Source organism: Anopheles gambiae, chromosome 3 (genome assembly GCF_943734735.2).
Source record: "Anopheles gambiae chromosome 3, idAnoGambNW_F1_1, whole genome shotgun sequence".
In the NCBI taxonomy this organism is placed as follows: Eukaryota; Metazoa; Arthropoda; class Insecta; order Diptera; family Culicidae; genus Anopheles; species Anopheles gambiae.
In genome coordinates this window covers 38,935,929-38,951,976 of record NC_064602.1, presented here as the reverse complement: position 1 = coordinate 38,951,976, position 16,048 = coordinate 38,935,929, and the positions used below count along the sequence as shown (strand labels likewise).

Sequence of the window (16,048 nt, the reverse complement as noted above, 5' to 3'; positions counted from 1 at the left end):
TAAATCACATTAGCATAAGCAAAAAACATTCCAAGTAGCTAGAAATAACTCGCAATACGGCGAAAACGAACTAAGCGTCAATTTAATGAATGAATTTTTTAATTTAATGAATTTTTATTGGAACATTAGTTTGACTGCTTTCAAGAACAGTTTTAAGAATTCAAAAATGTTTGGAATATGTACGTTTGTTTTTATACTTGTATGTTATTTGTTGTTTGGTGCTCTCGTTAAGCCATAATGGCGGACGACAAATTTTCTATAATAATAACAATAATAAAAGTTCACCCTCCATTACGTTCAGTAATAAGCAAAACCATATTTCTGTTAGCATACCAACCAGCTCTATCCACTATAATAAACATCCTTCCCGACGAATTGCATTTTCTAATGGAGCCACAAATCATGCGCTCAAAACGACCCTTGGCCCACAACCATGAATTATATGGTTCACAATTCTCCGAAACGGTGAAGGCGGTATAAAATTTCAACCTCCCAAAGGACACAGTAATTTTGTGTCTCGCTCTTATACCTTCGCATTTACGCTCCATGTACTGAGAGGGTTTGAAGGCAATGTTGGATTAATTACACTTCATTAAAACAACGCGAAGGATTGCTTAAAATGGGACAGGAAGAGCATGATAAAAATTCAATCATTAGTACAGAATTTCAAAGCAAAAAAAGAAACGCAACGCAAAATACCAAACCAAGCCAGGAGGCATTTATTTTATTTTGTGTCTCATCGTGTGAGGATAGTAAAAATGAGTGTAAAAAAGGCTTCCTTTTTTTATTTACTGCTACGATTGCCTCCAGCAACCAACGATGGAGAGGCGAGAGGATAAAATATTTGATCAATTAGTCGTTGCGTGGAATCTCAATAATTTTTATATCCTGACGTTCCCTTTGGATGGTGCAATGCCACCTTCTGTGCTACCGATTATGTCTAGCAATCAGGTAGTCGGTCAAGAGAATAAAAATATTAAATAAAAATGTATGCAATTAATATTTGACAGACTTGTTTGCATCGAATCAGAATAGTTTTTACGCCTAATCCGAAGTGGAATTCTTTTTGTATGTCATTCTAGATATTTTTAATACCAACAATTTTTTTCTCGTTTAACGGTTGAAATGAAAATAAAGACATTTTTGTAAAGCGGGTAATCTACCCATTCAATGGCGTATGACTGAAGTAAAATAACAAGTTTTACAGATAAAAAGTTAAAAAAAAAAAAACGCTTTCATGCGAACTTTCAATAAAATTTTAATGTTTGCTATCTGTCATAAAACAATCGTGCGAAACATTTTCAACATCCTAGTGATAAAACCTTTCGTTTTACATTTTCCCATTTGCAGAGGTAAATATTAAAACTGTATGTTTACTCTGCAAGCTATAGATGCCAGCTATAGAAGTGCCTGTGTTGTTATCTTAATGCATTTTTTTCTGAACACTTCATTCCAGACTCTTTTTGCAGTGATTTATCAATGGTTCGAGGAAAAATCGACTCAAAACCCGTTACAATCAATCATTTACCAACAGCAACTAAATCATTAAACCTTTACTATATCCTCGCGCCGTGCAAACAAAAAAGACCCCACCTCACCCATATACTTCAATTCTCATCAAATACACTTATTTTATTTGCCGTTTTTACTCGGTTATCATTTTTAAACCCATTTTAAGCCCTACGCAAAAAGCGGCGCGCTTGATAGCACTCTCTAAGTACTGCCACCATTCGTGTGTGGATAGTTTATTACTCTTTGTTCAAATAATCTATTCCACCGCATTTTGAAAACTGTACGCACCTGAACGAGCAATAATTCATTCCATACGGCGGCAAGCCCTTTTTCCGGAGCTAAATTGCCACACATCATGCTTCCAAAACAAATAAAATCGACGATGGAGAATTTATTGTCACAAGTGTGTTGCATACGAATATATCGAGCCAGTGTCGCATTCTGTACAAGCAACAATTGATGAATGTTTACAAACCGCCGGGCGCGTCCATAAAGAATGAGCGCAGATACTTTACTGGTGTGCATGCAGCGTTATGGTGCTGAACGAGATAAGCACTTTTGAACGTTGCCGAGTTGTGTTCGTAGCTTTTTTCCCCTGCTATATTTTGCTCATGCGCCGCCAAGCAAACGACGAAATATTTTACTTCCCCAGCTCATGCCTTGCTTCATCGGTCTTAGTAATACGATTTTCCGTCAGATGGCGCAAGAAACATGCAAACACACTCACACCGCTTTCCGGAAATTTATTCATTGTGCTGCCTTTCCTTCCCAACCGATGCGGTACAGTCGGAGAATTCCTGCAAACTTCCGCAACACGACCAGTGACGCTGCCCGGGATGGCCCTCGTGCCCGTGGCCACAGCCTCGATAGCCACCGGGCATGATACTTCCGCATGCACAGGTTCCACCCTTGGACCCGCTGCTGGAACAGAACGTACAGCAGTGAAACACGCCGTAGTGTGGTCTAAGTTTGTGGATTCGCAGCACAACCGGACATTCCTAGGCAGCGAAGAAAGTCACATCAATTGTACGCAACACCGGCCATTACTAGCATAGCTGAATCATACATACCTCCAGCAACTTTCCGTCAACGAAAAGCATCAGATGCATTACACCGGGACGCGACGGTACAAACGTCAGTCCATACGACCCGTCCCGATTGTCGGCGATGGTCATTGGTACCGAGTGATCATCGTCGTCCCGAAAGCGGAGATCCGTCTGCACCGTAATGCCACCGTGACCCAGCCGACGACCTTCGTAGTCCCGCACGACAAGCGTCAGTTGGACGCGCTTGTGTGCCTTCAGGGTAGCCAGCTCGCCGGCCGAATGCTCGATGCCACTCTGCTGTGGGTCCGCTTTCTGGGTGGTAACGATGCCAAACAGCGGGACGCCGGTCTGCACCCGCACGTTTGGTGCTTCCTCGTCTGCGAGGAATTGCACCGTATCGGTGACGGTGCTGTCCAGCGCTCGGGTCGATTTCAGGCACTGCTCAAACCGCTTCAGCAGTATGCTGACGAAGAGTAAATTTTCCACCTCACTGCCTTCGGTCATCAGCTCCTCAGCAAACTCGATCGCAGCTCGAGAGTTCTGGGAACGCCGCTCTGCCGGGAACAAAGCAAATTTAGAATAAGTAACTCCCATTTTTCCATGTTGCATTTACTTTCAATTGTCAAGAAATGCTTTATCAAAAGTTTTCACACAAACTGGAATAGTGTAGAAGTTATGCATTGCAAGTTTTTTTATTCCACATTTTAAAGATTGTCTGGAGCTTAGTGAATGTTTTTTAAATCACATTTTTGTTTATTTAGATAAAGATAAATATCTGTCATTCTTATAGAAAGAATAATATTTGTGGGATGATAATCTCATAAACATCCATAAAAGTGCATTTTACCACACCCATCTACATAATATTTCATTTTGGTTAATTCTCCAGTTATGAGGAAACTGTTGGTGAAGTTTTATGTTGATTAGAGTTATAAGCCCTTAGGATTGCAGAGAATGAAATTCCACTATTGTTTATCAACTAGAAACAATATCCTCCTTCATATTTATCATTTGATCAAATAAGGCAATGCAGTTAACAACTTTATCGCTAGACCTTTAAATACTGCAAATTTAACATATAATATATTGCAACGAAGTTTAAATTGTCTGATAAAAAACGTATGAAACATTCTCACATATAATAACTATATAAAAATGTATCAGCATAAAACAATCAACTGAGTTTGAGCTGATAGTAACATCAAAAATCTATACAAAGTTTCATGTTAAAATTCATCGCAAAGATGGCTTTTGAGTGGTTGCAGAAATTGATTGAAAATATATACTGTGAAATTTCTCTAATATGAATCTTCAAGGGACCTTAAGCTTTAGATACAATGTTTTCCAAGTCAATTTCGAATGCAAACGTTATTATTCACCACAAGCAAGATCCACATCGATCGAATATTTAATTTCCATTGTCATAATTTTTAATTTTATCAGCATGATTTTCAACACAACTCAAGCTGAATTGAGTTGGAAGTTCTTTGTGATATGTTGCAACTCATGTGTGAAAACTGAAATTTTATAGTTAATAGTAGTAGTTAATTAGTATATCAATGCTTAAAAACGATCACAATCAGCAAACTAGCCTCTTAGCTTTAGTCCTACTGAGCTGCTCAAGATTTCACCCTAACGTTGGGCACTGCTCTTGTTATAATCGATAATTTTACTGAGTTTTATATGTTATCTTGATATTCTTCATAATTAAATAATTAAAATCTTCATTCTTAAATAGAATAAAACAAAAAACAAAAAATGTGAGCATTATACGTAAAAATTACCAAAAATGTATCCACACCTCTGCGTAAACCACAACTAAATGCTTAATGGTGCGATGAATTGATTGAAACTTTTTCATCCAGCTGCCGAACTTTCTGATGAAACATCAAAAAAAGGAATCCACCCCCGCTCACACGTAAAGTTGCTTCTCAATCTTTCTCTGGTTTACAATTTATCATATTTACTTCTTGCTTGACACTCCAGAAAGGCCCAAATTCGTGTGGCCGCTTAAGGCCTCCAATCGTGTTAATCCGCCACTGGGTTCTTCGCCAATAGGAATTTGAAGTGAGCCACTAACTTGTCCCATTACAAAAAAGACAGAATTGAAAGTACTTTCACAGATCCTTCCTTTAATACCAACATTTGAGCGTGGGAAAACTCTAAAACCGGTTCAGCAAATGGGTTGTTTGATTACAATTTCACGGTGCGTTACGCTCTATCACTGCACACGTTTTTCTGTATCACATCAGCAGTCTCCCGCTGACAGTCTCGAAAACCGGAATTGAGTTAATCTTCAAATTTGAAAATAACTTATCAAGCCCCTGTCTATTTTGCCCCTTTCCTCAGCACTTACCAAGATCCAACTTCTGGGCCATGATCATCTCCATCTTTGCCTGGCGAATGTTACCGATCTGCTCGCTTAGCGTTCGCCGATGCTCCTCGAGCGCCGCCACATACTCGTCCACGAACGCGTCCACCTCTTGCTGCACCGCCTCACAGCGGCTGTTGATTCGAACGGTCAAGTCGTTCAACCTACCCACCGACTGCAATGCATAGTCCTCTAGGGGACGCGTCTGTTCGATGGCACTCCGCACAAATCGTCCGTATACCTTGCCCGCCCGGCTCACCGTCGTGCAGCGGTGGTCCCGGTGCAGCAGTGTGCTACACTCACCGCAAATCACCTGGTGGCAAGTGGTGCAGAAAAGTTTTAATTGATGTTCCGGATGCATTGGACATTTGATCGAGCGTGGCACCGAGTCGACCTCCCCCGGGACAGGCAGTGTCCGTCGGGGCCTCGCTTTCATCAGCTCGCTCAACCCAAGCCGAACGATACAGTGCGAGGCGGTGCCACGTTGTCGCCGGTGTGCTTCCCTGCAAAAGTTGCACAACTTCAGTGCACACGTTTGACAGGATACGGTTGCCGGTTGCTTAAAATCAATGCCATTTAACGAAACATAAATGTAGTTGTTGTTTTTTATCCGCCCAAAAGAGTGATTCAAGAGTGAGTGGTCGATGGATACCAAACAGTGTTTGTGGCGTGAAAATGAAAGTGAAGAAATAGAATTAGTTTTTATCCTTAAACAAGGCGTGTAAAAACACTGTTGCGCTCGGTGCGGATGTGTTTGAATGAAAGTAGTGTCATGTGGGATTTGGTTGGATGAAGGTTATAAAAGGAGGAAAATAATTCCATTACATTCTATAATATGCAAATCAAAAACAGGGCACAAAAAACGGTGACAAACATCTTGACTGGAAAAACATCGAAACGGAGTGCAAACAATCACGGTATTATGGGGACAGTGTTCCGGTAGAAAATGGTTTCACTGCCAATGACCCCTTTTCAATCAAACTGGATATACATTTAAATGATGATGAACGATTAGTGGTTTAGAACATGAAAAAATATTAATGTAATTTTTTTATGAAAATGAAACAATTGCTTAATTTTACTGTTCATTCTTTCTTCGCATTATTTTAAATTGTTGTTTAATAACTGATAGGATAGATCAAACGAACTCAGATTTCAACTGTAATCGCGTGAAGTGGCAAATCGTTAATGGAAGATTAGCATAGGAAACAAAAGTATCCGGGCTCACTTGATCGCTCTCTCGATCGGTGAACACCAAAATAAGCGGACGTGTTTTTAAACTCTACGCTACATAATAACGATAAAAATGGTTAAAAATCCAAACGTCGTTATTCCCTAGGAGCCGCAACAATAACTTATTACAAAACTTATGTAGTTTTTATTTAGAAAAACTCTAATTCATACATTTCATTTTACTGTGAAATGCTGCTTAGATGATGCAAATTTCAAATCTTGAGAGGAAAAATATCAAACATAAAACCAACTACGTGTAAGAAGGTACTCCTGAGTTTTTCTCGTGAGCTCTTACTTGAATGTACTAAGTAATTGGTGCTGACATATGAAACGAAATCCAACAAATGTTCCTTAATGGCATTTTGGAACCGTTTCTTTTGAATAAAATAATCCTTATATAGGATTATGAGAGCTGTCCTTAGTTTGGACTAAAATAACAATTTTTTTCTGGCATGCATCCGAAACTTTGAAAGATTGAAACGAAGGCATCGGATTGTCTTGTATTGTCACTTTGGTGAGCCCTTTTACTTCAAACTAAGAATAATGGCTAAAGTAATTTTTGTGACTAAAACAAGCAAGGAATACATGTATAACGTATCCTAACAACACATATGCTTTAGTATATTATATTCAAGTACATCAAGGTATGTAATTTTTGCTGCAGGAGAACTTTGTTAAACGCGCAAATTTTTTTTACCAAATTTCAAGAATTGTCAGTTGCAAAAAATGCTTCTAGCTAAAATTATACAAATGATGTTGCATTTGAAAAAAGTAAATCAAACCAAACATATTTAATTACATTATTCATTCTCTCCGAAAAACGTAATATTCGACACATGCGAATATTCGTGTTAAGTGATTGTCTTAGGAACATAAAAATCGCGTATCTAAAAAAAAGACCATGAACAACAAATTACTTTTTGCAATACCAGACGGACTCAATTCCCATCCAGACCATCTTACGATGCTCAAACTTTTGTTAAAATCACTGATAGGTTAGTTAGTTGATATGTTTATGGTACTATGCTATTGCATTGTGTTAAAAACAATAAATTCCAGGTACCGGGTGGCTCTGTAATGGGATGGGATCCGAAGCCCCATTGAGGGATAATACAGGCTCTCCCATCCAACTCCTATTCCGACACGTCCTCGTCGTGCAGAGTGGTAACATGTGTCACCACATATCCAAGCTTGGGTACACGGGCTTGACCCAACCCCTTGGGCGGATGGTGGCACATGGCGAACCAGGAGGGGGGTGGGTATCCCGGGAAACTGGGTGCCTGAACGTCGGGGGGGCAACCCGACGCTAAACAAAACGGTCACGTGGGCGCGGGGCCAGTCACCCAGTCCCATGAATCAACGACTACGGAAAGCACCAGGAATCATCGAAACGGAACCAACGATACCGACCCTACGCAATGCCCCAGGACTACTCTGAAAATGGGCTCATGGAACGTACGCACTCTAAGCGAAGCCGGAGCCTTGAAAAAACTTGATGATGCCCTAGCCACACTGAGCATGGACCTCGTAGCTTTACAAGAGATTCGGTGGCTAGGGAATGGTGTGCACAACAGGCGTGGTAAGCATTGCTACGACATATATTTCAGCTGCCACGACCGCCACCGCGTGCTCGGAACGGGTTTCGCCGTAGGTCCCCGGTTGAAACCCGCAATCATGGATTTCAAGGCTATAAATGATAGGCTATGCACCCTGCGCATGCGAGGCAAATTCTTTAATATAAGCCTCATAAACGTTCACGCCCCTACCGAAGACAAAGAGGAAGAGGAGAAGGACCTTTTTTACGGCCGCCTCGCTAGAATTGTAGATGCTTGCCCCAGGCATGACCTCATAATCATCCTGGGGGACTTCAACGCAAAAGTCGGTAGGGAGCCAATGTACCGCCAATACACTGGCTGTCACAGTCTGCATGAGCACAGTAATGATAATGGTAGTAGATTGGTCCAATTCGCCGCAGCGAACAATCTGGTTGTAGGAAGTACCAAATTTGCGCGCAAAAAAATCCACAAGATTACGTGGGCGCACCCGGGTGGAGAATCCTTCAACCAGATCGACCACGTGTTAATAAGCCGCCGACGACAGTCGAGTCTGTTAAATGTCAGAACATATCGAGGAGCCAATATCGATTCCGATCACTACTTGGTTGGCTTAGTGATACGTTGTAGAATCGCCCGCCCCCGCGCCAATGGGGGCGGAGAAAACACGCAGGCTCGGCTCAACACGGACTCTCTAAGGGACATTGCTGTCCAACAGGAATTCAAAACCGCTTTAGAAGAGTCTCTACTACCAGAAGACAGATACGAAACTACGAGCGAGAGGTGGAACGCTCTAAAAACAAAAATAATAAACTGTGCAAGACATATACTCCCACCACGTCGTGGCAACACCAAATCTGGCTGGTTCGACGATGAATGCAGACAAGTGACCGAACGTAAGAATACTGCATACCGAGCAATGCAGCAACGGCATAGAACGCGGGCATGCGCAGAGGAATATTCACGGCTTAGACGCGAAGAGAAACGAGTTCACCGCTCCAAGAAGCATGCTTTGTAAGAGCAAAACATGCGGGAACTCGAGCAAACCAGAGAGGCGTACGGACCGACACGAAAGTTTTACCAAACGATAGCAGGTCACCGAAACAACGTTGTACCTAAGGTAACCTGCTGTCGCAACAAGGATGGAGATCTGGTCAGTAACCAGCCAGAGGTCCTCTCGCGGTGGGCTCAGTACTTTGATGAATTACTCAATGACCAGTTTAGCGAACAGCTAGAAGCGCCACTAGCAGATAATGTCATGCTACTGCCACCTAGCATAGATGAAACACGAAAGGCTATCCGTCGGCTGAAAAATAACAAGGCACCCGGAACCGACGGAATTGCAGCCGAACTGGTCAAGAATGGAGGTGCACGACTAGAAAACGAGATTCATCAAATTGTTACTGAGGTGTGGGATAGCGAATCGATGCCTTGTGATTGGAATCTCGGCATCATCTACCCCATATACAAGAAGGGAGATAGGTTGGACTGCAACAACTACAGGGGTATTACGGTGTTGAATACCGCCTATAAAATATTCTCCCTGATCCTTCAGGATCGCCTTGTCCCGCACGTCGAAGAGATAGTAGGAAACTATCAAAGAGGATTCCGAAACGGAAAATCAACCACTGATCAGATCTTCACCATGCGGCAGATCTTGGAGAAGATGGCTGAATACAAAAACGACACATACCATCTCTTCATAGACTTCAAAGCCGCATACGATAGCATAGCCAGGGTAAAACTGTACGACGCTATGAGCTCATTTGGAATCCCGGCCAAACTGATAAGGCTAGTTAGAATGACTATGACCAACGTCACATGCCAGGTGAGGGTGGATGGAAAACTCTCAGGACCTTTTGCTACCACCAAGGGTCTGCGCCAGGGGGACGGGCTTGCCTGTCTCCTATTCAACTTGGCGCTAGAGAGGGCCATCCGCGACTCGAGGGTGGAGACTACGGGAACCATCTTCTATAAGTCAACCCAGATCCTGGCATACGCTGATGATATAGACATCATTGGTCTGCGGCTCTCCTATGTAGCAGAAGCCTACCAAGGGATTGAGCAGGCGGCAGAGAACCTCGGATTGCAGATAAACGAGGCAAAGACCAAACTGATGGTGGCAACATCAGCGGACCTACCAATAAATAATCCAAATCTACGTAGGCGTGATGTACAGATAGGTGAACGCACTTTTGAAGTCGTCCCAGAATTCACCTATCTTGGGTCAAAGGTCAGCAACGACAACAGTATGGAAGTTGAGTTGCGCGCAAGGATGCTGGCTGCCAACCGGTCATTCTACAGCCTGAAAAAGCAGTTCACCTCAAAGAACCTGTCGCGACGAACGAAGCTGGGACTATATAGTACCTATATAGTACCAGTACTCACATACGCCTCTGAGACATGGACACTGTCCAAATCTGACGAAGCCCTCTTAGCCGCGTTCGAGAGGAAGATGCTCAGAAGGATACTTGGCCCCGTATGTGTGGAAGGACAATGGAGGAGCCGCTATAATGACGAGCTATACGAGATGTACGGCGACCTCACTGTCGTACAGCGTATTAAGCTCGCCAGGCTCCGGTGGGCTGGCCATGTTGTACGCATGGAAACGGACGACCCAGCCCGTAAAGTCTTTTTAGGCCGTCCACAAGGACAGAGGAGGCGTGGTAGGCCCAAATTGAGGTGGCAAGATGGCGTGGAGGCGTCCGCCATTAAGGCCGGGATAATGGACTGGCAGACGAAGGCGCGAGACCGTGAGCGGTTTCGGACACTCCTGAGGCAGGCCAAGACCGCAAAGCGGTTGTAGCGCCGGATAAGTAAGTAAGTAACCGGGTTGCATGTTATTAATGTTTTTGAAAAAACTATGAGAAAATTCCTGAAATATGATAATAAACAATAATATTAAACATTGTAACACAAATATCATTCCTCGACTTTTGAATGCATTATTTTAAACCATTTTCGAAAACTGAATGTTGCTAGAACGTAGAACCGCAAATCACCATTTGCTTTCCAACCATCTACATCCTTTTTACAAAAATAAAATCTACGATGATCAGCAAACCCAAAAGCACTCGAATACCAAAGATTGCTACTTCACAGTAATCTACATTATACATTGAATGATAAATGAAAACACTTTGGGCCACTCTCCAATCCAATCCGATGAGTTTCCGTCCCATGTTTGCTTTCCATACCGTGCCCTTTCATTCGCTCACCATGGGACCAAACAAAACCTGATATGCTTTTTCCCGCCCAGAAATATGGCTCGCTCACTCTGCCCACTTGCCACCATTCAGTGTGATGTATGTCTTACCGTAACTTCTTCAGAACATAGCTCGCACATTGCAAAAGCGATTGATGATGGTGCACAGTTTGTGGGCGAACCGTGCCGCGAAGAGCCCGGCGACGACGAATGCTGCGAAACGATGTTCTCGATTTTCCTCGCCAGCACAAAGTGCTGCGGCAGCTGGCCAATACCGCCCGGTCCAGCCGGTAGCTCCGTTGGATGATTACAGGTAGGACACACGAGAACTTTTTCCCTGTCACCATATATTACCCTAGCCTTAACTTTGTCTCTGCACTGTAAAAAAGGAAAGGAAAGTGGTCGTTCGTCAGTATTCACCCACTGTCTTGGTATTATACGATTATGTTCACATTTGAAGGATGCGCCGATGACACCTGCTTGGTGCGTTCTTTTTATAAATATGTACACCGAAATGTGTATCATCTTTACACGACGGCTACGATGGCCACGCTGCTAAAAAAGTAGCACCAATCGTGAGCGTTTCACACGAGCTTTTTACCCCTAATATTTGTGCTAATCCTCTGTCCAGCATGGAAGTTACCATTACTCAACCATGTAAACACATTTTAGGAGTAGTTCAGTTCAAGGTTGAGTGTGTGATTACTTTTGGTACTAAACTCCTTTAAAAGTGTTATTGATTTACTGCATCTGCAACAGCATGCAGTTAAATAAAAAGGGGTTGCTACCGTTCAATGACAATGATGAGTATACTTTACCTTGTCAGACTTTACCGGCGATCGCAAACAGTTCTGCTCCCGAAAGTTTTGAAAGGAGGCACGCAGCTGATCGAAACGTGACTCGCCGATGGTGCCCAACGTGCCAGAAACATTATCATTTACCGCTTTGCCATTACCTGTATCCTGGTCGCCTGCTTGAGCTGATGGTTGACGAAGCAGAGAAAGGGATAAACTCATGTTAATTGTTTTTTGTTCACTATATCCCATCAAAAGCACCATGAACATCTGTAGCTCGAACGTGTTTGATAGATACCTTTTTTGATTGTAGTTTATGACAGAAATTCAAATTTTATTACTACAGTTCATATTAAGCATTTGCTACTTATCTTTAAAAAAAATCTCATCAACTGTGGATAACTTGATAGCGTACGAATTGCAAAGGATAGTATTTAAATTGATTCAGCCACATAAGAATTCGTGTAAAAAAATACAAAATAAATTAATTCCCTTTTGCATCGCACAATTGAAAACGAGTAACCGAAAAAATGTCTACAATTTGAACAAATCTAAGGCATCTAATTGAAAAAAATGTGATAGAAAACTGAAACTCTTTTGTTATATGACATATAACACAAATTTAACAAACGATGTAAATTTGATAATTTTTCCTAAACAAAAAAGTAAAATAAATAAAAACTATATTGCTCACAAAAATAAGACCAATCTTATTGTTAAACTTTTCTAAAACACACATCTCCCACTACTTTAATACTCCTTAAAACGAATCGAGGATTCAGCACTTTTTAGGGTAACTAAATGTAGCTTAAGAAACTTTAATGTGAGGTATAATGCTCAGGCTTTCGTTTGTTTAGTTGCTACAAATAGCCCTACAAAATACCCACACAACAACGTTGCGACTCCGTGACCAGACAAGTGAGCGACCGAAGCCATACAAAGGAAAACACAAAACGTGCCCCACATGTGGCCCCAATAAATCTTTGCTTATCGAGGTCGTACACCAACAGGCAAACTGATATGCACTGGACAACAACCAAACACACTTAAACACACATACACACACATATACTCACTGACCAATGAGGCTCACAACTTACGGTCCCAATCGAAGCTGGCATTTTCGTTGACGCGCTGCCAGAACTGGGCACTGTCCTGACCGTGCGTGACCGTCGCGGCAACCCGCTCCAAGCACGCCCGACAGAACGTGTGCAGACAGTCTAGCACACGTGGTTCGCGTAGCAGCTTCTGGCACAGCCCGCACAGGAACCGGTCGGGTAGAAAGTCGGTCGGGAAGTGGTCGTAGATTGTGCTATTAATCGGTAATGTAATATCCACACCAACCGGAATTGTTTGTTGAGTGGCAGTGAAGCAAAAACGAAAAAGACAAAACGTTGGAGTTGGGCACTTACGATATCTCGTCAAATTTATGTTGTGCCCTTCGGGGCAGCTGACCACTGACCGATACCCGCGAACTAACCGAGCCCCGTGATCCATCGACATCCTCCGGCCGTACAGTGTCGGACGGTATCATCATCAGCATCATCCTCAGCGAGCCGGCCGGTGTGCCTGCTAGACCGGGACACACTTCGTCACTGTCCGGAAGTGGCTCCGGATGCTGCTCGAGGGCGAGTTGCTTATCCATCTCCGATTGATTGCTGTACGCTGAATTGCGCCGCAGGCTACTCTTTCGCGGACATTCCTCCCCAGTGCTGGCGTCCGGCGAGAGCAGGTATTCGCCAGCGGGAATGGTTCGTCTAGTGCGGCCCACCCGCTCTACCACGTTGCGGACACCCAGTTGCTCCGGGGTTAGATTGAAAGTTAATTTCCCACTGCCTTTTGGCAATGATTCAAGTGTAGTACCTGTGCCAACAGTGCCGGTCCCATTCGTTAGCACAACGACGGACGCCTCGACGTGCTCTTCCTGCAGCCGGACGTAGCGTTGCAGCGGATCGGGCCCTTCGGTAACGGCTGTGCCGGACATTGGTGGTCTGGGTGACGCAGGACGACCCTTGACCGATGGTGCCCGATGGTCATTGCAATCACTCTCCTCGCCGTCGGAATCTTCGCTCGCCCATGGAGCATGCACCGTGACGGCTGCTTCCATCCGCAGTCGTCCGCTGGAGCAGCGTGCTCTCGGGGATTTGCGTCGCTCGTCCACCGGCTCCCCGTCCGTGGTTGTCGTCGAGTCAGCATGGTCGTGTAGGAGCGATTGGTGGCACCAGCTCGGGACATTCGATGTTTCATGATCCATTAGCACTTCTCAATTCGGCAATGTTACGAAGGTGCGGGTGGTCGGGTGTGTCCATCGAGCACAATGCACACACGAAACCGTTTACCGATAAAAGCCACACTAAAAACGAACCAAACGGACGGACATCCACCGGTAGCGATCAACATTAGCGAACTGAAGTGCAGCGTAGGGCTCAGTGGTACCATAAAAACACACAACAGACAATACGCTGATAATTCAATTAGTACTACCACGTACCACACACTACCACGGTCAAATGCTTTGCTAGTAGAGAACGGCAGTAAATGGTACGCATTCAAGTAGATTGGGTACGGCAGTTTGCTTTTTAAGCAAATTGCCATAGATTTAAAAAGATTCAAATTGAGACGCTAGGCAACGTTGAATCTCTGTTGATCTAATAATAACAGTATTTACTTTAAGCAACAGATGAAACCGGAACCAATTATTATTAAAACTATAATTAATATGTAATGTAATGTTATGCTTCAAACTACTGACAGCTTCAAACTCTGGACACTCATCATGTTTTTTATTGGATTTCTTCATATCTAATCCCTGGCTATACCGCTTTTTATTTTTATAGTCAGTTCCCGAGCTACGCGGTTCTCAACTTATGCGGATTATTGCGGAATATGACAAATTAAATGTCAAATCAGTACAATTTGCTTCATGAATGGTCAAGAATGCAGTGTAAATTGCATTTTTGCCAATAAATGTAATCAATTTACTTTAAACCGACGCCAGCGATGCATTGAAATACATCGGAATCCATTGTGGAACTTGTTATCAACGTGAAAATAACAAGGTTATATCATATTGTGCTTTGAATTTCATTCAAACACGTATTTAATACTGAATGAACTTCGAAATAAGATTTTTTAATTATGTTTTAAATTCCGGACAGCCGAAGTAAATTGTACTTTATTGTATAAAAATATGTTTTTACACAGTGATAATAAAAAGATCAAAGATTCAGTGATAATAATAAAACAACGATATTTGAAGATGGATGTGCCCAATGCCTTGATGGCCTTACAGCAATGTTCTTAGAATCGCGCAGCAGTACTTCGGATAAGCATCTACGAGTGCAAGAGAAAATCCGCACCCATACCCCGTTGTCAGTAAAACTATCGTCCTGTCGATTCAGTAAGACACAGACCCTCAGAATTTGGTGTTCGGACGTTAAAATAAATAACAAAAAAATGTGTGTGCGTCAATGTGACGATTATGAACTTAATTTTGAGGCTGTTCTGAATTTGAACCAAAACGTCCGTAATTTGAAGTATGAGCACGAGGCTGTCCGGAATATACGAATCAAACTATCGTTGCAGTTTCATGAGTTTATACAATGTTTCCGTAAAATACGAGTAAAATTATTGAAAATCTTAATATTTTTCTCAGTTTTAGAAGATTTGCTTCAGTAAAGTTAGTTATGGTGGAGTATGACCGATTAAATTTGAATAAGTGGAAAATTATTACATGACAAAAATGCCTTAACTGTCCGTAATTTGAAGCAATACGGTCAGTGCTGCAAAATGTCACTATCAATGTCATAAAAAATCTGACTGAAACAAAATCCATATCAGCGTCACATACTCAATTGTGATAATCAGAGGAGATACTCTGAACGGTTGGTGTGACTAATACATGCTCATGACATGTTTGCGACCATTGCTTGGTCAGTCAATATTTAACGATTTTTTTTTTTGCTGTGATCAATTTTGCAAAATGTCACTGACATAGTCATGACAAATTCCGGCTGAAACAAAATCAGCTCAGCGTCACGAGCTCTACTGTAACGATCAGAGGCGAGCCTCAAACAGTTGGTGCGACCATCACATGCTTGGTGACATTGTGTGCAACCAACTCTTGGTCAGCCACTTGGTCGCGACATTTTCAGTGGGTAATCATCGCGATGGTCACCGGAGATATGCGGTGCTTGCGAGTGGTTCCAAGAAACAAAATGAGCATGTTGTCTCGCTCTGTTTGACCCAACAGATAACCAAAACAGATAGAGGGAGAAAGCATGCTCATATTGTTGCTAGAGCCCACGCGCCAAGTATATTCCTAGAATGTCGTG

The 16,048-nt window shown here is 42.7% G+C and overlaps 1 protein-coding gene across 1 annotated transcript; it reads right to left on the bottom strand.

Annotated features, from left to right (window-relative positions):
* Window positions 1-1,217: 1,217 nt before the first annotated feature.
* LOC5668245 (E3 ubiquitin-protein ligase TRIM45) lies at window positions 1,218-14,183 on the bottom strand. The gene is made up of 7 exons (XM_061658453.1): window positions 13,127-14,183; window positions 12,815-13,026; window positions 11,739-11,899; window positions 11,032-11,298; window positions 4,915-5,488; window positions 2,583-3,112; window positions 1,218-2,510 (listed from the first exon to the last, which is right to left on the bottom strand). The coding sequence occupies exons 1-7, from the start codon at window positions 13,966-13,968 to the stop codon at window positions 2,256-2,258; spliced, it is 2,841 nt and encodes a 946-aa protein (XP_061514437.1). The 5' UTR covers window positions 13,969-14,183; the 3' UTR covers window positions 1,218-2,255.
* Between the last annotated feature and the right edge of the window lie 1,865 nt (window positions 14,184-16,048).